This window comes from Stenella coeruleoalba, assembly GCF_951394435.1.
Source record: "Stenella coeruleoalba genome assembly, chromosome: 9".
Taxonomy (NCBI): Eukaryota; Metazoa; Chordata; class Mammalia; order Artiodactyla; family Delphinidae; genus Stenella; species Stenella coeruleoalba.
The window spans coordinates 81,697,248-81,724,582 of NC_137155.1; the positions used below are offsets into that span (position 1 = coordinate 81,697,248).

Sequence of the window (27,335 nt, forward strand, 5' to 3'; positions counted from 1 at the left end):
CCACAACATTATCCCCGCCTCCCTCGCACACACACCTTCTAGCAACCAGAGAGTTAGGGGCTTAGGGCTTTAGGGCAAAGCTCCCCCAAGCCTGCTTGCCCAAGGTCACAGCCACCTTCGCTCTGTAGGCACTGCTCCCAAGGTGGCAACTGCTCCTGGGCTGGAAAGCAGGGATTTATGCAGTCAGGAGAAACCTGAGCGAGCTGTTAACCAGTCCAACCTCAGGATCTTCCACAGTTGAATGGGAATAACAACATCTGGCTCTCCCTGCCCTCTGGCCTGTGGGAGGATGAGCGGAGAGCAGTATATGAAGAGTGCCTGGTGAGTGCTATGCAAATATGAGGTGCTGTCACCCAAGATTCATTCGTTTCACCGGCTCACTTTCCTCTAAGAACTGTGCTGGATGGTGGGAAGCCAGGGATGAAAGACACATTCTGTCCTCAAGGAGCTCCCCATCTAGTGGGTGAGACAAAGAAATGAGGGATTCCAGCAGTGAGTGGAGAGTGCTCTAATACAGGCACGTCCAGGGTGAGACGAGAGCACAGGAGAGGTACTCCCTCTTCATCCCAGAGGGGCGGGTAAGGCCTCCTGCAGGAGGGGACATCACTGAACGATGAGCAGGATTTATCTAGATGAAGAAAGAAGGGGAGGGTGTCCCAGGCAGACGGACCTGCAAGTGCAAAAGCTTGGGGGCATGAGAGAGTTTACATGTTTGGAGCCAGGGCTCGCAGCCACCAGCAGCCAAGTGTTGGACCAGGAGAGTGAAGAATAGTGGACCAGGTACAGCCCAGAGCATGTGGGGAGGCAGGTGGAGGCTGCTCCCCAGTTCCACGAGGACTGGGCCCTGTCAACACATCATCCCAGCCTCAGTGACCCTCCCTCTCTGCTGACACTGCCTAGGACCAAGAAACTGCCAGACTTACCCCAGCCACGGCTCGAAAAGTGGGATCCCTGGAAATTTCTCCCCTCTGCACTACGAACAAGAACGTGTCCACACATGCGACAGACACAGATACGCAGCAAAACTTGCTCAGAGACACACAGGGGTGCAGAAATTTAGGATCCTGCTCCGAATTTTCTAACGTAAACATAAAAGGCCACACGCTGACAAACACACCCTAAAGGTCCTGCTCAGAATTTGCCAACACAGGACAAGCACTGTCCTACCACATGCACCTCAGAACCATCCCCCCCATCTGTACCCCCAACCTGCCCAGAGCCACCCAGTGCCCCCTCAGCTGGTCAGCTCTCCCTGCATCCACCCCCTCAGCCCCACAGCCCCCTTCCTGGGATGGTTCTGCCGGATTGTTTGCGACACGAACACTCAGAGCTTGGGAAGACGCAGCAGCTACTGTGCTGTGCTTTGCAACTCGCCCCTCACTCCTCAATTCTTTTTTTTCTGGAGAGCACTTAGCAGGAAAGGCTAATTTATGAAATCCCTAAAGATCTGAACTTTCCACAGAATTGGCTGCAGCTTCTAGTGGGTTAGAGTCTAATTGGAGCGGAGCAGAAGCTAGGAGCTGTGCTGGGAGGAGGGAGCGATAGAGCCACCACCACCCAGGATCCATGCCTGGCCGGGGTCCCCAACCTGCCTTCCTGCTGGGCAGGGAGCTGAGAGAAAGCAGAAGGTCCGGAGCGGGGAGCAGACACACAGGATGGGTCCAGGAAGGCGGAGGGGTCAGGGGATCCGGGGTGTGGGTGACACCTATTACAACTAGCATCTTAGCCAAATCTGAAACTCCCAAGAGCTGGAGGCAATGTTCACCCTTGCTCCCCACCCAGCTCGCAAGACCAAATCCATCTACGTCTACACTACCCCTCAGATTGCCTCAGGTTGTGAGCCGATGCTGCCCGGAGGTCAAATGCTCACAACCCTCTGCAGCAGGAACGCCATGAAGGCCAAAGCAGAGGTCTGGAAGGGTAGAGAAAAATTCAAAATAAGAAGCTTACCTCTCCCTGTTGAAAATAACAGAAGAGACTTGCCCACCCCACCTCACTCCCTTTCCTTGGAGCATTTACCTTAGAAAACCTGTAACTGGAAGTGCTTTCTTGGCCTCTTTGAAATGTATGTAAATCTTTTCAAAAGTCAAGTAAGCCTCTTGCCAGCTTTATGACCCACGCATGTCTTTCTCAAGGACCCGGGAACCATTTCTTTGAACTGCAATCATCCAGGAAGACAGCGCCTCGCCTCCTAGTTTCTGTGGGAGGGTAGGACTCTAACTTCGGCTTCCAGTAGCAAAACTAGCTCTTGTCATAAAGATATGAGTTTATTTTGCTTTTGGATAAAGGCAGTAAGCCAACACAGACGGCCACACCAGTAATCAGGTGAATCTAGGATGCACTACGCATGACCAATGGTGCTATCAAGTTCTCTTGCCTGATGGCTGGTAGCTGCCTGTCTAGAGAAAAGGTGATTTCTTTCTGTCTTTGCGCTCTCTGAGCAGGTGGCCTCACATTCTGGTTTAATGTTAATTCAATAATAAAACTGTTTTCTTTGTCTGCTACCTCCACGGAGAGGTTTGCTGGGCTGGGAGGAGAGTTTGCTTTAAATTCCATTTCCTCAGTAATTCCCACACTCTCGTAAAGGGAGTTTATATCAGTGTTCTGCCCAGGCCCTTCAGAAGGAGGGAGGGCCCAGAGTGGAGCGGGGAGAAGCACGTGGGCCCTGAAGGTCATATCCAGCACGGATGACGGAGCCTGGGCGTCACCTAGAAGAGGGGGGCTCAACCCCACCCTGGACTGGCCCTTGTTTCCCAGCCCCCAGCCTACCCTCCTCACAAGGCTCCTGGCCCTGGCTTCACCTTGTTCTTTCATGCACTGATTGTCAAACTTCTTCTGTTTTCCCCTTCAGCATAGTAATCCTATTCAGCAGTTCTTTTCCACTTTGCATGCAAAGTCAGCATATAATAGATGCCCAGATTCCATTTCTGTCTTTCTGCCGAGTCCCCTTTGTTCCCAAAGTCAACCTCATTCATCTGGATCCCATTCATGAAAATTTATTTTTTAATCACTCTTCTAGACAAAGACTAAATTACACTTGGCTTTTTCTGTGAAGAAAGATTATGTCAAGTAAATTTGTCAAAGAATTTGCTGGGCAGCATTTAATTGATTTGAGAGTAAGAATTCTTTTTGAGCATTTAACGACGTCTTTGCATACTGGATTGTTGGATGTTGATTCTTTTTTCTCCTTCTTCCTCCCTCCCCACAGCTAGCTGGGAAGCCAGCAAAGGACAGGCCCCCTTGTCACCTTATCTCTGCCCTGGTCAGGTTGGGGCTGGTCAGCTGCCTCTCCAGGCCATTTGGTTCAAGCCTTTGGAGTCGAATTCTCAACACGAGTTGCACTTTTACCACCTGGGGAGCTTTAAAATTATATGTGCCGGTGCGTGTTTCCCACCCCAGCATCTCTGCCTTAATTGATCTATAGTGGTGCCAGGGCGGCATCCGTCATAAAGGTTCCCAAGTGATTCTAAGGTGAATGGAGTGGGAGCTCTGTCACTTGGGTCAGGTCCCTCCCTGTGAGTTAAGAAGCCACCGGGTGACAGCTGAGAGGCAGCTCAGCACAGGTCCCACCTTCCCTACCCTGGCTGCTCATCTAAGTACCTGAGGAGCTTTTAAAACATACAGATGCCTGGCACCAAGCCTAGTGATTCTGATTTTATTCGGCTGGGGTGGGGACTTGGGCACCAAGAGCCCCTGGTGTACACCGGGGGTGAGAACCACCCAGATGGGGGAGGGAGCCCTGACTCCTGAGGCAGACTGACCAGAACTAGAATTGCGGCTCTGCTGGGCGACTTTGCGCAAGTTAATTAACTTCTCTGAGCCTCAACCTTCTCATTCCCAACACTGGAGTGGTTACCCACGTTGAAGGGTTGACTGCAGCCGACACACGTAGGGGCTTCCTCCACCCTCCCGATACAGCAGGGGTTAAATGTCTCCATAACCTTCCCTTGGGCAAATTTACTATCAGTAATTAACCCTGCTACCAATACAAATTCAATTTTTATCAATGAAAGGGTGCTGCTTTGAGGATGAGAAAAAGAGAATGCCAGGGTCTGTCTGTCCTCCCAGTCTTTGGTAAGTGTCACGACAGCGGCTCCTCATCTCATAAAGCCCCATTCAGGAAGCTGGCACTTTTAAATCAAATTTTAGTTCATTAAACCCTGCCTGGAACTCCCTAGGGGAACCCTCTGCATATATTTAAAGTCTTGCATGCTAGATCTTATTGTAAAGGAATGAATGCTTTTCTGTTAGAAATAATCACATTTGTATCACAATATAAACATGAAGTGATTTGGCTGAGAAAGTGAGCATCAACCTTGAAATCAGATCAGACAGGTTCTAGACTGTTCGTGTACCTTGGGCCAATGCCTTTCACCTCTCGTGGCCTCCATTGGCTCAAATAAATTTTAGACTGAGATTCTAAAAACTGGGGTTGAAAATAGTGCTGCTACTACAAAGGGTGTGTGGTCCTGCAGCTCGTCCCTGATGATAATATCTGTAGACAGAAGACTGGTCTCACAGCGCTGTAGGGAGTGACTGCGACACTTTAAAAGCACCTCCTTCCCCAAAGCGCACCCTTCCATCCAACTTTCTGAACCTGCTCTTGGTACCACACTCTGCCAGATGTAGAGTAGGATGAAGATAAAATAGCTGTGGATTCCGCCTGCCAGCCCTCAAATAGATTGTGGTTTGGAGGTTCAGATAAATCATGCATGTAACTGACTAATGCACAGTAGAAAAGATGTCCAGCTGGGGGTCAGGGCAGGCTTGCTAGAGAAGGTAGTATTTTATCTGTGTCTTGGGGGGAGAGGAGTTTAGATAATGGAACGGGAAATGCCTTCTTCCCCATGGTAAGGATGCTAAGGAGACCAGGAGGTGAATGGGGAGTGGTGTGAGTGGAGGGGGCATAAAGAGAATCCAGGGGAAATGGAGGGGAAAGGCAGGCCGGCAGCTCCTGGGGGTCTTGGATTACTTTAGAGTAAATCGCCGGTTAGAGGTGAAATCGCCAGTTGAAAGGAGTGCGTATTTTAAGACCTTTGGTATACATTGCTCAAGTGGCCTCCAGAAAGGATGCTCCAATGTCCACTTCAAAGGCAGTGAGATGCCAGGAACGTTGATCTAAACGTGTGGGATGAGGAGGTGAAAGGTCTGTGAGTTGGGATGCGGTCTATCCTGTCAGTTTAATAAATATTTATGGGTCACTGGGCCGGCAAGACAAATGAAAATATCCCATTGCAAAATGGTATTACTGTATGATTCTATTTATGATAGAAAAAAGTATATATGTACATATCTACAGAGACACAAAGAAGAAAGAATTATGCATAAAAAATATAAAACATTAGTGATCTCAGGATAGTGAATTAGAAGAAATTTAAAGCATCTTCTCTGGATGTTGTCTGCAAGAATGTTCATTACTTACGTAATCAGAATAACCCTGTTTCTTAAAGTGACATCTTCCCAGGCACAGAGCGATGTCTCCCATCTGAGATATGCTCAGGCAGGAGCTGGGTACTGGGTGCTGGGTGCTGGGCAGCCACACTCTTTGGGAGCAGGCCTGGCCCAGGAGGGTCCTCCAGAGCTCCTGGTGCCCCAGGGCTCAGCCATGCAGGGTGCCATGCAGCAACCCCTCTTATGCAACGTGCTGCAGGAAAAATGCGCCTGGCAGCCTGGCCTCAGCCCTGAGCAAACAGATCTCCCCACTCCTTGGCCTCATTACAGGCCATGATGAGACAAGCTAGGACTCAGTCCCAATGATTGCATAAAAGAAGGATGGATGGATTTCTGGTCATTGCGTTCGACTCCACTGAGCAGACATATTTGAACTTCCCCTCCCCAACTGCTCAGCCCACACAAGCCAGGCGCCTTCTTCAGGGAGCCTTCCAGGCTAACCCCACCATGCAGTGTACTCTGAATGCCCCTGCTCTAATTAATAATTAACATTTGTAGAGTGGCTACCAAGTGCTTTACTTATAACAACGCGAATTACCCTGACAACAACCCTATGAGGTGGTACTGCAATGCTCTCACTATGAACAAGGAAATAGAGGCAGAGAGAGAAAGTAACTTACCTAAAGTCATAGGCTTATAAATCACAAGGATTCAAACTCAGACGGTGTGGCCCCAGAGCCAGCCCTCAGACACCATCCATACAGGCTCCCTGGCACACCACTGATGTCACAGTCATGTTTCCAGGGTGATTTTGAGTTCTTCCCAGATTTGTCCTGGAAGACTGAATTCCCCAAGGGTCACTGAGAAGGTGCTGTGTACCCAGCACAGTTAAGATTCTAACTGCAGGAGAAGTGAGGGTAGCCTATAGAGCTAGCTTCCAGCTGCTAGAGGCGTGTCTACAGGTGAGTATGCAATTAGTGCCGTAAAACATCTTTAGGGACAAAATTGGGCTGGTGACTTGGGAAGCCTCAGGATGCGTTAGATCTTAGCCTTCTGTGGGATAGAAGGCTTCTTGCTACTTCTCCACAGCATCTTCCCAAATGCCTGTTCAGCCCCGGGTACCTGGGTAGGGTCCAGCTCTACACAGGATCATGGCCCGAGTCCTTCCACTCCAGTGGGGAAGAGAGATTAGAGTAGAGAAAGAGCACGCAGCCCAGAGGCTGAGCCTATTGCAGTCAGTCTCTTGGCTGTCATCTCCTTCTTCAGAGTTTCCAGGCTGGATTCCAACCCGGGAACTAAGGTACCGATACCAAGACTGGGCAAACCAGCACAAATATATTAACAAGTTATCTCCACATGGTGCAATTAGGGATGACTTTTTTCACGGCTTTGCTTCTTTGCATTTTCTAATCTTCTACAATGAACACGATAGTTTGGTCAATTAAATCATTAAAGGGAAGGGAAGTCACTGTTCTCGCTCTGTTCCTCGCAGGGCTCTTTCCCCAGCCGTCTGTAGACAGCTAAGCTCAAAGTGCCCTCTATTCCATGTAACTTCCTCAGAGCCCCTTCTGTCCTTCACACCAGCCAATTCCCATCGCCACCCTCTTCTTTCACACCCTCCACTGCACAGTCATCTACTCAAAACCTTGCAGATTGCACAGTTTCCCAGGCCTGAGGCTGCTGGCCCCCCAAACCCTGATTTGATGAGACGTCATCTTTCCTGTCTTTGAAGATGATGCCTGGAACCACATCTCCACCTGGACTTCAGCCCCAATTAACTACTGGACATCTGCAACCAGATGTTCTAAACAACCACGCTCACAGCACACATCTTAGTCCCACCCTTCTTGTTCCTCAGCTTCATTGTCTCTGCCGGGGGCACCATTGCTAAGCTCGAGGTGGGAAAGTCTATGGAACTAGGACTGCTTAGTTTCCTCCCAGAAGAACATTCAGTTAACAGGGCTGATGTTCTTTTATTCAATATGTCTCTTGGGTCTTTCCTTTTTCTGTTTCCTCACTCATGCTCCTGGAACCATGGCTGAGGTCCAGGGCTAAATCTGACTCATTTTTTCATCTCTAGGATCTAGCATACGGCTCAGCACACAGTATGCTCTCAGTGTATGCTTCCCTGGTTGGACGAATGAACAATGGGTGCAGAAATAACCTTTCATAATTTGTCTCTTTGATTTTAGCTTTTCCCCCTGAAATTCTTCTTATATTTCTCTGGTGACTTGACCATGTGAACCCCCTCTCATGCTTTTAATGGCTCCCACTCTCTGTCAAGGTCCTTCAACATCCAGCCCCTCTTTCCCTTTCCTTATAAAGAATTTGTTCTCTCGCTCCCTGAGGCTCTCCTCTGGCTGGGATCCCATGGAAGCCAGTGGACCTCATGGCGGGCTGTCCATCCATCTGCGGCACTGCTGGGCAGCCTGGCTCCCTGGCCCTCCTCTGCTCTGTTAAGCTTCAGTCTTCAGCTCAGTTGTTGGAGGTGTGTGATCGTGAAGTCACTGTTCTATGTAGTCAGAGTTTATTCCAGGGATGTTTATTGAGGGCCAACTATGTGCCGGACACTGCTAAACGCGTTTGCTCAAAGCTTCACTAAACAGCCTCTAGAACCCTTACTACGTATCAGGCCCTGGGCTAGGACTGGGCAGACCCAGTCTTGACTCTCATGGAACTTACATTCTCATGATGGAGACAAAAGTATTAACAAATTAGAAATTAACTGATTGATTGTTTGGTGCTACGAAGAAAGAAACATGGTGTTCTGACAGATGATAACAGGGAGGACATCCGTCATTAGCAGAAAGAACTCAAGCCATTCATGCATCTGATAGGCATGTATGGAGCCCTTACTATGCATCAGGAGCTCTTCCAAGGACTGGCAACAGTGAGGTGAATAAGATACGGTCTTTGCCCTCAGGGAGCTCACCCCTGAGAAGTCACATACATATAGAAGAACCAATCCAGTCTACCACCCCCCCACCAGACACACACAAATATTTAATTTAGGGGAAAAAATAGACCCATTATTTGACTGAATTATCCTGTTGCTTTTTTCATCCAGTCTGTAAGCTTGTATAGACCTTCCTCACTGCAGGTTGAAAGGCATATTTCACACAGGAGAAGGTGCTTGGGATTGCCTAAAATTAGAACAGAGATCTAACCTTTGTCTGCCTTTCTTCTCCTTCAACAGGGCACCACCAGTGGCTCTGCAAAGCACAGAGCTCTGTGAGGCCACCCTCAGACCCCGGCACACTATGTGAGCCTGCAGCTCGTGGCTGACCTCAGTGCAAAACCACAAGGGCCACGGCGACTGAGAACTGTGACCTCTAATGATGCCACTTGCTGGACCTATTCCTTGACCACTCTGCATCTCAGGCTCTCATTCGGAACAGGGTAATAAGACCCGCTCTATTTCTTCCTGTGGGTTACTGTCAGTCAAAAGATATCATGGAAGTGCTTTGAAAAAGAAAAAGCAATACTCAAATCCAAAGGGTTAGAATTACCTCTTTTTTTAATTGTTAAGGTTGTCAAGGTTCAAACAAAAAGGATTTTGCTTTGTTTTGTTTTTGGCCGTGCAACGCAGTTTGTGGGATCTTAGTTCCCTGACCATGGATTGAACCCACGGCCTCGGCAGTGAAAGCACGGAGTCCTAACCACTGGACCAACAGGGAATTCCCACAGAAAGTATTTTTAAGTTTTACTATTTAAGAATAAAGTCAAGTGCATCGGAAGTTTGATAATACACCATAGTTGAGTGTAGCAAGCACTGTTCACTGCGTACCCAAGATCCATTTCTCCTCTCCTTCTTCCAAGCTCACAGAATGCCAATTCTTTCAGGAAAGGACAGAGCTTCCCTTCATCTACCTTGATCTACCACAGCCCCAGAGGGGAGTCTTATGATCAGTCTAAATCAGTCATGGCAACCACATTCCATTCGGCCAGTGATTGGTCTAAGGATGAACCTACATCCCATTTCTGGTCAATGAGAAACAAGGGAAAATGTGACTTCTCTTCCCCAACTTGAACCAGAATTTCAAGAGGAGAAAACATTTTGCTTCTGCCCTGCCCTTCCTACTGGGCACTCATGTGACGACATGATGCCTGAAGGAGTAGCATCCATCTTGCAACCGTGAAGTAATAAGCACAAGGACACAATGAAGAATAGAAGGTCAGAAGGAGCAGAATTCTTTTTTTCTTTCTTAACATCTTTATTGGAGTGTAATTGCTTTACAGTCGTGTGTTAGCTTCTGCTTTATAACAAAGTGAATCAGTTATACATGTACATATATCCCCATATCTCCTCCCTCTTGTGTCTCCCTCCCTCCCACCCCTCTAGGTGGTCACAAAGCACGGAGCTGATCTCCCTGTGCTATGTGGCTGCTTCCCACTAGCTATCTATTTTACATTTGGTAGTGTATATATGTCCATGCCACTCTCTCACTTTGTCCCAGCTTACCCTTCCCCCTCCCCGTGTCCTCAAGTCCATTCTCTAGTAGGTCTGCGTCTTTATTCCTGTCCTGCCCCTAGGTTCTTCATGACCTTTTTTTTTTTTTTTTAGATTCCATATATATGTGTTAGCATACGGTATTGGTTTTTCTTTTTCAGACTTACTTCACTCTGTATGACAGACTTTAGTCCCATCCACCTCACTATAAATAACTCAATTTCGTTTCTGTTTATGGCTGAGTAATACTCCATTGTATATATGTGTCACATCTTCTTTATCCATTCATCTGTTGATGGACACTTAGGTTGCTTCCATGTCCTGCCTATTGTAAATAGAGCTGCAATGAACATTGTGGTACATGAGTCTCTTTGAATTATGGTTTTCTCAGGATATATGCTCAGTAGTGGGATTGCTGGGTCAGATGGTAGTTCTATTTTTAGTTTTTTAAGGAACCTCCATACTGTTCTGCATAGTGGCTGTATCAATTTACATTCCCACCAACAGTGTATGAGGGTTCCCTTTTCTTCACACCCTCTCCAGCATTTATTGTTTGAGAATTTTTTGATGATGGCCATTCTGACCGGTGTGAGAAGATATCTCATTGTAGTTTTGATTTGCATTTCTCTAATGATTAATGATGTTGAGCATCCTTTCATGTGTTTGTTGGCAGTCTGTATATCTTCTTGGGAGAAATGTCTATTTAGGTCTTCTGCCCATTTTTGGATTGGGTTGTTTGTTTTTTTGACGTTGAGCTGCATGAGTTGCTTATAAATTTTGGAGATTAATCCTTTGTCGGTTGCTTCATTTGCAAATATTTTCTCCCATTCTGAGGGTTGTCTTTCCATCTTGTTTATGGTTTCCTTTGCTGTGCAAAAGCTTTGAAGTTTCATTAGGTCCTATTTGTTTATTTTTGTTTTTATTTCCATTTCTCTAGGAGCTGGGTCAAAAAGGATCTTGCTGTGATTTATGTCATAGAGTGTTCTGCCTATGTTTTCCTCTAAGAGTCTGACAGTGTCTGGCCTTACATTTAGGTCTTTAATCCATTTTGAGTTTATTTTTGTGTATGGTGTTAGGGAGTGTTCTAATTTCATTCTTTTACATGTAGCTGTCCAGTTTTCCCAGCACCACTTATTGAAGAGGCTGTCCTTTCTCCACTGTACATTCCTGTCTCCTTTATCAGAGATAAGGTGACCATATGTGCGTGGGTTTATCTCTGGGCTTTCTGTCCAGGAGCAGGCTTCTTGATGATGTCACCGAGCTACGGCACCTGCCTTCCTCCAGGCTTCTGGTTAAAGGAGACAATGAAATGACGTTAATGCCTAAGTCACTGTTACTTGCAGCCAATTGCATATGTAAATCAGTGCAATCTCTAAGGAATGTAACTTGACAATATATTTCTGTTTTGAACGTACATGCCCTTTGATTCAACAATTCTGTTTATCAAGAAATTCTCCCACTGATACACGCACATTGTGCTCAAATAAGTACATTTGAGTGAATTAATTACATTATGTATGTAACAATGCAGTTAAATTGATTACGGTACACCTGTAAAATGGAACATATGCTGACTTTTAAAGGATTTGGAACACCTGTGTGTTGGTAAGAAATCGTGTTTTAGATATATTAAGTGAAGGAAGTGAGATTAATAATGGTTGAAGTTGGTTGATGGTACACGGAGATTTGGAATGCCATTTTTCCTTGCAAATGTATTGTGGAGATTTGAAATTTTCCAAAATAAAAAAATGTAAAGGCAAAGGGCAAGAACATTAGTGTGACTAATATGACATTATTTGCATGTTTTTTTTTAAGGTAATAGATGTACGAAGGACAGAAAAAGAATATCCAGGGAAGGACACGCCATAAACTGGGAATGACAGTTACTTCTAGGGAGAAAAGGAAGACTTGGGGGAGACTGAGTTTTCATGTCTCTTTGTCCCTTTTGAATTTTATTTAAAAAATAATATTTTATTTTACAGTATTTTATTTTAAAATAAAATAATTATTAATCAACCAAATGCAAAATATAAGTAGGGGATAGATAGCTAGGCAGACAAGCAGTCCATAGCCTCTCACTGTGGTCTCAAGTGCTGCCTGATGTTCAAGCAATAACTCTGGTCCCAATCTGAACTGTGACCCTAAGAAAAGGTGATGCTGGGACAACTAACCTGAGGCTGCTAAGGCCCTGCCTATAAGCTACGTCTCTACTTAGAACCAAGTTACAAAGATGTTGGGGACAAGAAAAACTTGATTGTAGTGGGTGCTACAGTCTATATATGAAAAACAATAGAAAACACCATTTCCGTGGGATGTGAAAGATTTTCTTCAAAATGTAATTCCATTGTAGACACTTTTTTAAAAGCAGAAAAGCACAAAGAAGAGGTTATAAATTCCTGATCCCGTTCCCAGTAGTGACAACATATATTTTGGTGTGCAAGTGCGTGTGTTGGCATGTGTGTGATCAGAAAACACATACCATTGTATAATCTGATTCTTTCCATCTCACAAAATATAATTATTTTTTCCTACATCATTAAATATTAGTTTTACAACAGAATTTTTAATGTGTGCATATTACTCTCATGTGGCTTTTCAATAATCTTACCAATTTCCTATGTTGGACATTTAGTTGGTTTCCCACATTTTGGTAGCAGTATAATTAGAATTCATGGTCAATGCTAACAATCTGTGACTTCCACAGATATATAGCTCAATTTCCTTCCTCCCTCCCTCCCTCCCTCCCTCCCTCCCTTCCTTCCTTCCTTCCTTCCTTCCTTCCAAAAATATTAAGAGCAAAACAACCAGGCTCAAACAAAGCAATCGTAAAAGACATTTTTTAGGTATTGGGGGAAATTGAAACGCAGACTAGCTCATGATGTGAAAGAATTACTCTTGTGTGATAATGATCTTGTGATTAAAAGTAGAAATGCTTCCTTATTTTTCAGAGATATATACTGAAGTATTTAAGGGTGAAACGTCATGATGATTGTAATTTGCTTTAAAATATTTTAGCCAAAAAGATTAATGAAGCAAATATCGAAAAATAATATTTGTTAGACCTAAGTTTGCGATTTTCATTTAAAAATATATCTTAGAAATTAAATACTTTGTGCAATGCACTAGGCTATCAACCGGGGGTATAGCGGTGAACAAAGGAGACCCTTGCAGTCCCTGCGGAGCACAGGAGACTTCGGGGAGCATGCTCCCGTTAGGAAGTCTCCAATGCAGCATGAGTGCTGCCTCCAGACCGTGTGAGCCTGGCTTTCCTTATTCCCTCCACACCATCATCACTGCAGGTGTGTTTTCCCAGGCCTGGCGCACGGCGGGCCGCTCTCGCTAACCCGAGGCTTCCCAGGCGCCCAGGGCCCTCGGGTGCCGCCGCCCAGCGGAGCTGGCTGCTGGGCCGCGCCGTCCGCGCACCACCGACCAGCAAGGGCGCCGTCCGAGCCCACAGCCGGCTCAGAAGAACCCCTCACCGCCGCCCTGTCCCTGGTGCCCGCGCCCCTAGGCCCGCAAGGCCGACGCTGGCGCCACCTCGAGAATTTCTCCTGCCAGCCGCCCCCAACTTTTCAGGCGGTACCCGAGGGTGCACGCGGGGCTCCTGGCGCAGCGGAGTCCCTCCCTCGAGACCCTGCGCCCGACAGGGCGGGAGCTGGCGCTCGGGGTGCGGCGCAGCCTGCCGGGCAGTTGCGCAAGTTGCGCTCGGGCGTCTATAAGAGGGGCGGGCAGGCATGGAGCCTCAGAGGACTCGAGGAATCGCGGCGCCAGCAGCTGCGAGGTAAGAGCCGGCGCTCTCCTTTCTCCTTCTCCGCTGGTCTTTCTTGACAGGTCACCCCATCCTGGGGAAACTGAGGCGGGCGAAGGGCAGAGCGGACGGCTTGGTTCTGGATTGTGGTAACTTTGCACAAGAGTTCTGACCGGAGGGGAGGCGGCTGGGAGCCGGGAGCGTTGGATTTGGGGCTGGGCTGCACCTATGCCCTCGGGGCGGGAATCTGAGCTCACGGAGCCAGCCAGGGCCCCAGGAGACTGCCAGAGCCGCCAGCCCTGTCACTGAGATGCTTTGCAAATGGCCTTGAGCACACCCGCAAAAGTCAGGGTACCCCGCCGCCATGTGCAGGGGACGTGCGTTGAGTTTCTGAGGAGTGCGAGTTAGGAGGGTTTTGAGTTTCCGAGGAGAAGCCTTGCTCTGCAGGTGAGATTTCAGGCATCATTTTCCAGCCGGGTTTCTGACTTTTGAATGCGAGGGGCTGTATGAAGCCCAGGACCTAGGAAGGGACGAGGTAGTAGAGATGGGCAGAAAAACTGTCAGGAAGAACTCAAATCTCCCAAAGAAATTATGCTGGATCTCACCATATCTGGCCTCAAAGCTGTGCGAATTGCCTTCTACATTATGGATAAAATAGGGTTTCTCTGGGGCAACAGAACAGCAGGTCGTGGGAAAGGCCTGTTACACTTTTCTCACGGTTACCATCTCTCTAGCCAAAACTGATAAAGACACACTATTGGCAGGTGAGACCTACCAGCCTCGCTTATAGCCCGCCTTCCCTCCCGGCTGCTTCAGATTTCATTGTGGATGGGTTTGCCTGTACACTCCAGTTTCTCTAGCTTAAAGGTGTGGCACTTGGGAAAAGTGAATTCTTAAACACAGTTCAATCGAGTGACATGGTGGCCTGGTTGTCATTTGAGGGTTTTTTGGTTTGTTTGTTTGTGTTTTCTGGGGGCTGCATTGTGCAGCGTGTGGGATCTTAGTTCCCCAATCAGGGATGGAACCCGAGCCCCCTGCAGTGGAAGCATGGAGTCTTAACCACTGGACCGCCAGGGAAGTCCCCTGGTGGTCATTTGAGACTAGCAGCTTTGGAGGAGATGAGAAGGTAGTCTGCAGGGGAGGCGGGGCAGAGGGCAGGGACTTGAAGACACCACCCCAGGAGCACGAGCTGGATGACTCCCCGCACTGACCTCTGTCCGCTCTCTGGTGTTTGCTCTGTAGAGCTCTGAGGCGGGCAGTGGTCAGCTGACACTGGTGGGACAGAGGGTATCCAGTCTCTTTCCCACCAGGACGGTGAACAGAATCATAGTCACTCCCACACTAACGCCCTCCTGAGCGGGAAGGCCTTGCTGATCCGTTCTCTCGTGTAGGCAGGGGGAAAAGGCAAGAGAAAAACAGTGGGTGTGATTCGGTTCTTTCCTTTTCAAGCAGTTGAGGACATTGGGCTGAGGGGAACGTTTCCATGTTGGCCAAAGGAGTGTCCTTGTCTTATTTTGCACATCTTATGCCCAAAATAACTCTTCTTGGTATTTGGGGGAAATATTTTCCTCCCCCCTCCATTCCAGGAAATGGCTCCAATCGCCAAGGACAGAGCCAGGGAGATTGCAGTGAATTCCGCCTGTCAGCCCCAGGCGGATGCCTCTTGTGTCTGAGTGGCTCATGCAGGGTACGGAGGTGGCCGCTTGGGAGAGCTCTCTTCACAGAACCTGGGTCATTGTCCCCGCTCTAGCCTCGATGCCACCTAGGGGAACGTGGGGGTCAGTGGGGGGCAGAGAGAGAGAAGGCCTCCAGGGAGGTGGTGTCCTTGTGGTATGTGCATCCTTCAACCACACGCATGTAATTTAAAGGAAAACCGAGCCAAATTCTCCTGCAATCCGTCAGTCAGTAGGCCCTGTTCCCACCAGCAGTAGGAGTCCAGTGGCGACAGCTCCCTTGTAGCCTGCCAGCGAGAGCCTTGAAATTCTTCTTTGTCCACACAGCTGTCTCAGAGAAGTAGAAAGAGAGGCGGTTTCTGCTTAAAAACAACCCACCTGATGACTGGGCCCACAGAGGCCTTTGCACTACTCCATGTGTGACGACAAACGTGCCTTGCTTCTCAGCAGAGTGCATTTTACAGTCTTTCCTGTTCAATTTGTCAGCTCTCTGGAGCGATCGGTGTCAATGCCGATATCTCATCCATCCCCTGGAAGAGTTCATCCCCATCTGGGCACGTATTGAGTTTGTACTCTGGGGTGCTTCAGGCTGGGGGTGCCAGGGAAGAGGGGGGAAACCACAGGGAAGACTAGCCGGGCAGAGCAGAGACCTCTGAGAAGGGCAGGAGGCTCAGAGCACAGCAGGAAGAGCCAAGCTGATGAATGGGACCAAGGCAGGGAGCATCTGAGACAATAGTTAAGATGGAGCAGGATGCAGGAAGCTGAAGGGAATAGGGACCTATGTGGTGCTAGAGGACATCTATGGGATGCAGGAAGCCGACCAAAGTCCCCATGAAAAGGAGACCAGGATGCTGAAACATTTTCCGTCTTCATTAAGAAAGTTTCTTAGGAATTCCTGCTGGGCAAAAGTGAATTCTAGATCGTGACTTTAAAATGGGAGCAGGTAAACCATTGTAGAGGTAGGTTAACCTTGTTAGACAATGAAGATCAGGGATGGGAAATATTTCATTCATTCGTTCAACAAAAATTTAATGAGCACCTGCTCTGTGCCAGGCCCTTGGGAGATGCTGAACAAGTGGCATGTCCACCACTCCTGCACCCGGCAGACATCACTAATTGATCACGGCACCTTCTCCCTCTGAGACTGGATGGAGCTTCAGATTCATCTCCACTCAGCACTCCAAGGAACCGCTAAACATTGATCAGAGTTGACACGGGAATTGAAACCTATTTGTTATCCCTGATGAGATCAAATCTAAGGGTAGTTTCTGATGAACGGGAAGAATATAACCCCTCGCACCCACATTCTGGCTACCAGTTAAGTATGTTAACGTGATTTCTCAACCAGCCTTCTGGTTGCAAATAAGAGAAAACCACTCATGTTAGCTCAGTGTTTTCAACTGTATATTGCAGCCAACATTTAAAAAACAGAACGGAGACTCTCAAGAGTGCACCCCCATAGTAAAGGTGAATTTTATTTCCTGACACTTGTTTCTCTTACATGTGTGTATCTATATGTCTCCTGGATGAAAAAATATATTCAGAAAGTTGAAAGCTACTCAAGTGAGTAGTATGTGTGGAAGAGTATCTCACACTGGAGGCTAAGGTCAGGGAGAGCCTAGAACCAACAAGGTCAGGAACCAGGAAGAAGGCCAAGAAAGAGTCCAGGCATTGACCGTAATCCACCTCTCAGCAGCTGGATGGACCCTGGTCTCTCTTAGCTGTTCCATGCATGTGATGCCAACCATGGCTGCCCTTGATCTTCTGAGTCCTCATCAGAGGCAAACTGGACTCCTCGGAGCACTACTTTAAATTACCAGGAGATACGCTAATTGACCCAATCAGGAGCTGGAGGAGGAAGGGACACGGAAAGGGAAGAGAAGAGTATTCTGATTCTCTTGCCCACTACTGCTCATGCAAACATGGCCTCCAGGATTCGTGTCTCTGTGTGTGTGTGTGTGTGTGTGTGTGTGTGTGTGTGTGTGTGTGTGTTTGTGTGTGTGTGTGTGTGTGTGTGTGTGTGTGTGTGTGTGTGTGTCCTGAGCAGGGCAGATTTCCCGAAAGGTCCCGGCTACACATAGAATCAAGCCCGGGACATTCTAGCTCTCCAGCCTCACATACTCTACCCTTCTACCATATTGAATTCTCCCAAACCCACCATGGTTTCCCCCAGCTCCACACTGTCCCCTTGACCTGGAAGGCCCTGCTTGCTCTCTTCCCCCTGGGGAACTCCTGTCCTTCAGGTCTCAGTGCAAAGCTCTCCTCACCTCCCCAGAGTCACCTCCTTTCCCCACGATCCCCCAGTTCCACGTTCCTTCTCTTGTAACCTTCACCACGTTGTGTTAAAATGAGTCGTTTAAGCTTCTATCTGTTCCACTGGATTCTGAGTAACTCGAAGGATCAGGACCCAGCCTTCTCTGTCTGTTCATCCTTTGTCCTTTCCCCATCCTCAAGTCCCTTCCAACTTGGAGTTAGGGAGAAAGGAAGGAAGGAAGGCTGAGAGGGAAGAATGCGAGGGAGCTCACAGGAAGGATTTCTACAGGGAGAGAGAGGGTGTTGACTGTCCAAAGTTTTTTCCGTAAAATTAACAGTAAATACCACATCACCTGAATTTAATTCACAGTAGTATACCAAAGACTACTGGAGAGAGAGGTATAAAAACCTGATGGCTGGAGAAAAGAAGGAAGAGAGAAGGTTGTGCCCTTCCTAACCTCTGATACTTTCTACCGGGAGAAGACAGAGGAGTTTGGATAGCTCAAAGCTGGCAGCCTCCACCAGCAAAGGCCTCTGTGACCCAGAGCTCTCCCCACCTCCCCTCTGACTGCTGGAATCCAAAGGCTGTGGGCAGGCCTGCCCTGGGGCCAGCCAACCTTCTAGCCTGAGTCTAGAGAAGCGCCCCCCCACCTTGACATAGAGGCCCCCACTTCGTCTGCTGCATCCCCCAGGACAAGAGGGGAGGGGAGGGAGCTCACGTCTGGAGGCGGCCAGCTTCCTGGGGAAGGCGGAGGCAAGCTGCTCTGTGGAGAAGTGGGTGGGTGGCCTTTCCCAATTTTCATCTCCGTCCTTTTTGTCACCTGTGCTGAAAGCATTAGCCTGGGAGTGATCAGAGCTCCTCAATTCCACAGAAATAGCTTGGCCTCCCTGCACAGCCAAGGTGGTACAGCCCCACCCCTCCCTGTCCCCCCATCACACCTCCTGTGCCAGCTGAGAGCCACCATCTTCTGAGACCTCTGCTGGGGGTGCCCCTCTCCTCCACCTTCACAAACCCATTCCCCCCCATTCTCAGGGCCCTTATTAAATGCCACCTCCTCCAAGATGTTTCCTTGACTCCCTAGCTGGAAATAATGCTGACAACAGCTAACATGTATTGGGATTGGCCACGTGCCAGGCACAGAGCAAGCATTCTACATACATTATCTCGTTTCAGCCACAGATGGGAATTATGACTTGTTTCATCCCCATTTTACAGCTAAGAAAACTGAGTCTGCGAGAGGTTAGCAAATTTTCCCAAGGTCCTATGCTCCAACTGAAACATAGCTCGGCTTTAGAGCTCATAAGTTTACACACGACTTCCTCCCCTGAGTTATCCAAGGCATTTTATCTCTTTACAATTCCCTGCATTGTAGTTAATTAGGTAAATTCTTAAACCAGTTGTTTAAGAGCACAGTTTTGCTCTTTACTTTTATTTTTAACAAATAATATATGTAAGTAGTTAACAACGCCGAATACTGTGGTGTACTACCTGAGCTTCCTGGGAGAACCACCAGTCTTCAGCCCCGACTGTCCCCACTCCTGATCCCACTTTTCTGCGATTGCATGTCTCTTTATCTCTGTCCCTGGCCCCCAGTGGGTGATCAATACATGTTAGCTGTCAACCATCAAACAGATATTGAGTAACTAGTATGTGTCAGGTGCTGTGCTCCGTGAAGCTGTAGTTGCTATCTTGGATTATCCCTCCCCTACCCAATCCCCAGACCCTGCTCTTACCTTCCCCCCAAACCCAAAATCTCGGGCCACCGCCAGGCCCCACCCAGGTACTGACATTCAGGTGAACCGAGAAAAACTTGACGTCTGCCCGTGTCTGGGTGTATAAATTAATTAGCATTAAGTTTGGCTGCACTTAGCAGAGACCCCAAATAACAGTGTCTTAACCAAGACAGAGGTTATGTCTCTCACACACTCAGTACAAGTTCAGAGGTAGGTGGCCCATGCATGTCATCTCGCCTGCAGCAAGTCCTCAGGGACCTGGCCCCCTCCAGCTCCCTACTCCAGTGTTCATACGGTAAGGCCCTCGTCCTCATGACCCAAGAAGCACCAGAATGCCAGCTGCCACAACCACAGTTCAGGCATCAGGATGGAGGAAGGGATGGAAAAGGGAGGGGCAGAAGCACACAGCACAAGAGCTGCCGCATCGCATTCTGCTTATATTCAGCTGGCCAGAATTTAGTCGCATCGCCACACCGGCTGGGAAATATCGTATTTATTCTGAATGGCCACACCTCTATCTAAACCTGGACGTGCTACTAATTGCGAAGAGGCAATAGGTACTGGAGACAATCACGAGCCTTCACTAAAGGGTTAATGTGTTGATATGTGTGTGTGTGAGCATGTGTGTTTCATGTTGTGTGTGCCTGTTGGCCAGGGTCTCCCCATCACTTTGATCTCAGATGGGCCTGTTACGAGTTCTCTCTGCAGCCCCTCCAGGGAGCTCCCCTAACCCTGGCCTCTCCTCTTAGGCAGACTTACTCAGCAGCAGTTCCTCAATTCCACGTTTCAAGGAACTATGATTTATTTTCAGCGCCCACTGAAGCATGTTATCCGTGGTGATAGAGGGAGCTAGTAAAACTGTTTTTCCACTCAGGTATTAAAGGGTGGCCATTATGTGAGAGTGACTATGACCAGAGTTAATCTGGTAATAAATTCTCTTGGGAAGGAGGGTGTCATTAACACACGAATCCTAGAAAAGTTTACCACTCTATCTTGTACTGCAGGGGGAGGACCCAGAAATACCAGGCACCCTCTTGAGATGGCCCAGGCGAGGCGATGGGCCTAATGCTAGATTCAGGGTTGGCTACAGGTAGTGCTGCCAGAGCATTCCAAGCGCTGCTGAGTAGCTACACAATTCAAAAAAAGCTGATATTTACTCCCCCTGCCCCCAACCCTCACCCTTACACACACACACACACACACACACACACAATGGGCAGGGGCTTTACAGGTTCATTTCAATTAACCTTTGAGCCAGGTGGTGTGATTCCCCATTCCATTTTACTGATGGGAACCGATGCTTTAGGGAATTAAATATCTTGCCCAGATACACACAGCTAATAAGGGCAGAGCCCACTGATGAAGCTTTGGGGCCTAACCACTGTGCTTCCACCTTTGCTAGGGTTTCATGGAATCACACTGAGGGGTTAGCACTATTTAACTCTATTCCTCAAACATTTGGTGGGCATGTTTACTCAGGGAATAAGGAGTTAATAGAAGCAGTATTAACTTTTTAGGAGAGAGAACAAGCACAAAAACATTTGACATGCCCCCTCCCGAATTACTTAGTATTTTTCATACATGAAGTTGCTACAGGGGTACAATCTCATAGCTTCATCCTAGAATAGAGCAGGGTGTTTTTTCCTGAATGCCATGGTCTCAGGAGCTGCCCTTGGTTGGTCATTGGAGTGCCTTGTAATTTGGGCTTTCCCTTAAAGCTTGGAGAAACTGGTGGGGTAGGGTAGAAAGCGCCCAGCCTTTCTGGGTGAAGCAGCTTTGGCTGTGAATCCTGGCTTTGCCGCTTACTTGTTTGACTTTGGACAAGTTAGCGCGTCTTCTTGAGTCTCATTTTTCCCCTTCGGTAAAATTCAGATTAAAAAAAACAGGACTTCTCTGGTGGCACAGTGGTTGAGAATCTGCTCTGCCAATGCAGGGGACACGGGTTCGATCCCTGCTCCGGGAAGATTCCACATGCCGTGGGGCAACTAAGCCTGTGCACCACAACTACTGAAGGCCGCGCACCTAGAGCCCGTGCTCCACAACAAAAGAAAGCCCGCGCACAGCAACAAAGACCCAACGCAGCCATAAAACAAATTAATTAATTTTTAAAAATACCTTTGATCAAGCATTATAATATAGAAACAGATTTTTTTTTTTTTGGCTGCACTGTGCAGCCTGCAGGATCTTTGTTCCCCAACCAGGGATTGAACCTGGGCGACCACAGTGAAAGCACCGAGTCCTAACCACTGGACCACCAGGGAATTCCCAAGACTGCTTATTTCTATTATATTGCCAGAATATGAATCATACTAAATTGCCACCTATGGACAGAAAATGTGTTACCTGTTCTTATCAAGACCCAGATGAGGCAGAACACAAAAAGCAGAGATGAACTTTTTTGCCATCTCCAGGACCTTCGTGCTAACATTTACTTACTCTTGATCATTATTTCAGGCTCATCCACACATACTTAGCATGGATCATTGGCCACAGACTCATACCTTTAACCTGATTACCTTTTGCCTCATGTATCTCATTAAAACTTTGCTGCTTAATCAAGGATCTGCATGCATATTATTGTTAGAATCCATGGTTCCATGACTTTGAAAGTTTCAGACATTCTGGGTGAACGTGTTATATACTTTTTCCTGCCTTCATGCCTTTGCACCGGCTGTTTTCTTGGCCACTTATGCAACCAGTTTATACTCTTCCTGATCCCTCCTTGGCCTTCAATACCCAGCTCAGGTGACACCTCTTCCAGGGAGCCCCCCTTTGTATTCCCACAAAATCTTGTCCTTCTTGCAGAGCTCTTTCTTCCTGCATTGGGATGGCGTGTTTACCTGTTTATCTCTCCTATTCAACTGTAAGCACTTTGAGAGTAGAGAACATCCGCTGTCCACTGTGGCATCCTTGGTGCCCAGCACTGCATCTGACGTATTATCAGACCTTCCATAAGTGCCGGTTGGATTCAGGCTCCCAGTGGGAGAGAAAGGAAGTAATAAAGCCAGTGATAAATGCCATCATGGAAATATGGCATGAGAGAGTTAATGGAGAGGACAGTAACACGATCTCTAATAATAGGGTAGTAATGGACCTCACAACACCTTTAAAGCTCTTTCACACACGTTATCTAATTTGATCCTCATAAAAGCCTGGCGATAGGTATATTGCAGGGGATGCAGGCAGGAGTTTTTAGCGGTTATAGGATATGCCTGAAGTCATGAAGCTAGTGAATGGCTGGATTCAAACCATACCTTAAAAGCCCATCCGTTTACTCATGCCCTGTCTTCCTGCTCTGCGGTCTACAGCACACCTCACCGTGGTTTCCTTGATGCGGCCATGCCTTTCCCCAAGGGAATGCATTTCATTACTGTATTTCTAGACAATGAATTGTCTTTGAGGAAATGACAACCACAAGCAGAAAGCAAATCTCGTTTTTAGCCGCATCTGAGAATGTGGTTGGTCACGTGACCTGTGGGTGTTCGCTGAGATCCCAGCGACATGCCATGTGTGGTTCCTTCTGTTTTCAGGCCCCAGAAGCACATCCCGGGAAGAAAAATGCGTTGTGGACCCCTGTGCCGATTCCTGTGGCTTTGGCCCTATCTGTCCTACATTGAAGCCGTGCCCATCCGAAAAGTCCAGGATGACACCAAAACCCTCATCAAGACGATTGTCACCAGGATCAATGACATATCACACACGGTAGGGAGGGCCTGGGAGACGAGGTAGAACCGTGGCTGGCCCGTGGGGAAACCGGACCTCAGAGGTTGGCTGAGGCCGTGCAGCCTCGCGCAAGGGGCCTGGCGGCCTGGACGCCTCCCTACCGCATGGACAGCTGCCTCTGCTCTCCTGATCTCCCCTTGCCTCCCACCTCCTCACTCCCCTTCCTCCCAGACTGGAATCCTAGTGCCCAGGACCAGAGCATAAGGGTCCGGTGTCCCCTTGGCAGGTGACCAGAGCCCCAGCAGCGCCCCCTCTGGGCCTCCAACACATCTCTAGACCGTTCTAATCATTAGGCATTCTTCCTGGCTGGTAGCTGAACGCTGACCCTGCGAAGCGTCTCCTCATTACTGCTGGTCCTGCCTATCAAGCCCTCTCTCACATACAACCCTCTACGTATTTGCAAACAGCTCTCAATGTCCCCTGGGTCTTTTCTCTGGGGTCCACAAGCCTATACCTTCAGCCACTTCCCAGATGAGGTCGGCGTTTAGAATTAGGAAGGCTACGTGTGAATCCTCGCCCTTCTGTTCTCTATCCGTAAAATCTTAAGCTAGTTAAGCCCCTCAATGTCTTTAAACCCTGGTTTCCTCATCTAGATACTAGGACTACCTTAATAGTCTTCACAAGGTCGTTTCAAGATTAAATTAGATAAAGCTAGTGACCGCCCCCACACACACACACCCCTCCTGCAGAACCAGAACAGAGCATGCCCTCTTCAAAGGTTTTCAGACGTGGCTTTTGATATTCCCCTGCCTTAAAAGCCAACTTGTCCACCTGCATGGAGCAATCCAGAGACTTCCACATCTCCTGGCCTCTCTGGATTTCTAACAGTAGCCTTGGGCAGCCAGGGAGCCGTTAGGTGGCCGGAAGCAGGGACAGCTCAGAACTAGATAGCGTCTTGAGCATTTCATAGGGAAAAACGCTTAAGTCTCCTTGCTTTCAAAATAGTCATTCAACAAGCTGCACATGATAGACCCCGAGTGTCCCAACAGGTGTGGTGCAGGCAGTGAGCGCTGCGGGCAGCGGGGGAGGGGGAGAGCCCCTCCTGGTAACCAGAGTTATTGGAGTGGAGGAGTGAGACGGGACCTTGATCCCTAAGGGGGGGAGACTTCGTGGAGAACCTGTCTGGGAGGAAGGCGTCCTTTGTGGGTGGAAGGGTTGGGGAGGGGCATGTCTGGAGGACCTCAATGCCTGGGGAAGAGACTTAAGTCAGTAAGTAAGAAATAGGGAGTCATGGCTGGTTCTATAGCAGAGGCATCTGGAAGAGGAAACGGCCTGCTAAAGCTGGTCTGGAAGTGGAGGGCAGGGTGGTTTGGGAAGGGCAGGAAGACAGAAGCCCGGGAGACCAGCTTGGAGGCTTGGCAGCCACGTGGGCACAAGAAATAAGGGCCTAGGCAGGATGGTGCGGAAGGGGGAAAGGAGACACCTCCACGCTCGCGGGAAGGGCCAGGGGCTTTGCGGAGCTGACTTCTCTCCCCTGAGCTCTTGCTCTCCCCTTCCTCCTGCATAGCAGTCCGTCTCCTCCAAACAGAGGGTCACTGGTTTGGACTTCATCCCTGGGCTCACCCCTGTCCTGAGTTTGTCCAAGATGGACCAGACATTGGCGATCTACCAACAGATCCTCACCAGTCTGCCTTCCAGAAATGTGATCCAAATATCTAATGACCTGGAGAACCTCCGGGACCTTCTCCACCTGCTGGCCTCCTCCAAGAGCTGCCCCTTGCCCCAGGCCAGAGCCCTGGAGACCTTGGAGAGCCTGGGCGGCGTCCTGGAAGCCTCCCTCTACTCCACGGAGGTGGTGGCCCTGAGCAGGCTGCAGGGGTCTCTGCAGGACATGCTGCGGCAGCTGGACCTCAGCCCTGGGTGCTGAAGCCTTGAAAGCCTCTCTTCCCAAAGCTGAGGGAAGAAACCTGAGCTTCCAGGTGTCTGCAGGAGAAGAGAGCCTGTGTGGACATCCTTTATGCAGGCCTGCGGGTCATTTCTCTGTCACTCCTCTAAGCCGCTCTTCTTCCAAAGGCAGAAAACTCCAAGGCAGGAAACCAGAGATATAAATACATGGTTCCGTGCCCACCGGGAAGGAGGGCCCATCCAGCAAACAGTGGACTAGACCTGGGATTTTCACAGACGTCTTCCTCCCTGTTCCATCTCCCTCTCACTGCATGCTTCACCGTGACCCGGGGTGATTTTAGACCCTTTGCACGATCAAGCAAGATTCCCTCTGAAAATCCGGGGAGCATCGTGAAGGCTATAGGCACACACAGCTGGATACTCCCACGCAACACAAGTTGGAAGCATTTATTTATTTATTATGCATTTTATTCTGGATGGATTTGAAGCCAAACACCAGCTTTTCCAGGCTCTTTGGGGTCAGCCAGGGCTCAGGATGCTGCTGGGGTGCTGTTTCCAGTCCCATCAATGGGCCTGACCAAGGCAAACCCATTTTGACTGACTTGAGGGTCCTCAAGTCAGTTTTCTAGAGACTGGCTTTGTTTCTACTGTGATTGACTTTTTTTTATTTTTTATTTTTTTTGGGCTGCGTTGGGTCTTCGCTGCTGCGGGTGGTCTTTCTCTAGTTGCGGCGAGCGGGGGCTACTCTTCATTGCCGTGCGCAGGCTTCTCATTGCGGTGGCTTCTCTTGTTGCGGAGCACGGGCTCTAGAGCACAGGCTCAGTAGATGTGGCGCATGGGCTTAGTTGCTCCGCGGCAAGTGGGATCTTCCCGGACCAGGGCTTGAACCCGTGTCCCCCACATTGGCAGGTGGATTCTTAACCACTGCACCACCAGGGAAGTCCTACTGTGACTAACTTTAAATTACAGTGTTTGCAATGGCATTGCCCTGAATGGATCTCAACATGCCAGGTTATTTTTTAAAAGAAGATGAATTTTGTCAAGTGTAACGTATAGCCGTGTGCAACGGGAGGTAGGGAACGTGTTGGTGGGAGGTGGAAGAATCCAGAATGTATTTTCTGAATAACGTTTGTCTGATGGGCTCTCTGGGTGGGATGAGGTCATTTTCTCATCTTCGTGGTTTTCATGAAGAGGCGATGACTCCTTCAGGAGGGTTGTGGTGTTTCGCCAGCCGCCCATGGTCAGAGTGGTGAGGGGGCGGAAGCTGGAGATTGTTGGGGCAGTGGTGGGCTCTGGCCTTCTCTGACCGCTAGAGAGTGGTCTTGCTTATCAGGTAGTGAGGACCCCACATTGGAGACAGGGATCCCCAGAGCAGGGGTCCTTGGCATGGGCCTTCGAATGGTCTGGGTTGATCCCACACCGGGTTTATAACATGGTAGTGTCCCTACTTGGGTTTTGCATGCTCACCCAAAGCAAGGCCATGTTTCCCATCCATTTGGGAAGGATTTTTATTCCAGTGGGAGGGTGAAATCTATAGGGGGTCTGTGGGCTTTAGCAGATGGTCCCAAGACCTGGGTCAACACTGGGTCAGTGAGTCCCAGGACCCCAGGACCAGCCTCCAGCAGCGCCCTTCTCGCTAGAGGTCATGTCCAGTAGAACAAACGAGGGGGCTTGGGTTTCCCACCATCCTGTCACTGTGATGCAGTCATCGCATTACAGGCGGTGGATCTGCCCAAGGAAATTGGAATCTAAGCAACCAGTTTTAAGATTGAGCACCTGCTTGTGCTCAGCCCCCACTGGTGCCGTGGCTGAGAACCTCACCAAATAAATATTAAATCCAGCCCTACCCTCAGGGACCTTCCATTCCAGATGGTAAAATCCCACTCAACAGCGTGCAGAGGCTGTCGTTTCACCATGGCAACTGAGCAGCTGAGACACAGTGCGGTCCTCAGCAGGTGGGAGACGCTGAGCTGAGGAGGGAGGTGCCCAGGACCCACAGGCTAATCCTGCTTGCACTCGGTAGCATTTTTACTTTTCAGGGCACGTCAGCATCTATTACTGTGATGCCACATCCCTTTGAAGCAGGATAGCTGAGAATTTAAAAGTAAGAAGATACCTAAGACCATAACAGCAGACAGGTGGCAGGACCAGGACTAGAACCCAGGTCCTCTGACCCCCCAGCGTGTCCCTTGAGCCAGGTAATGGTCTCTGGAGATACGAACAGGGGTGGGCAGGGAGAACTGGAGTGCTTGCTGGGAGAGAGGAGTTCCGAGGCCCATTTTGCAGGAGGTGAGGGAAGTGAATTGCCTGGAGGGAGGAGGCTGTTTTATTGAAGCTTTGGTGCTGAGACACCAAGGTGACAGGGTAATTAGCCAGTTACAAAGGAAGGCAGAGAATGGAAAGATGGGAGGGGAAGGGTCATGTTGAAGAGGACTTCAGGGGTAAAGATGTTTGCTACTGAAAGAGTCAAAAGTTCTAGAGTGAGACTCATGTGATGGACAGAGTCAGACCTGCTCTG

General features: G+C 48.8%; 1 protein-coding gene across 1 annotated transcript; it reads left to right on the forward strand.

Annotated features, from left to right (window-relative positions):
- Positions 1-13,575: 13,575 nt before the first annotated feature.
- Positions 13,576-24,839, forward strand: LEP (leptin; the record flags this gene model as incomplete). The annotated part of the gene is made up of 3 exons (XM_079931027.1): positions 13,576-13,622; positions 22,780-22,951; positions 24,480-24,839. The coding sequence occupies 3 exons, from the start codon at positions 13,576-13,578 to the stop codon at positions 24,837-24,839; spliced, it is 579 nt and encodes a 192-aa protein (XP_079787153.1).
- Between the last annotated feature and the right edge of the window lie 2,496 nt (positions 24,840-27,335).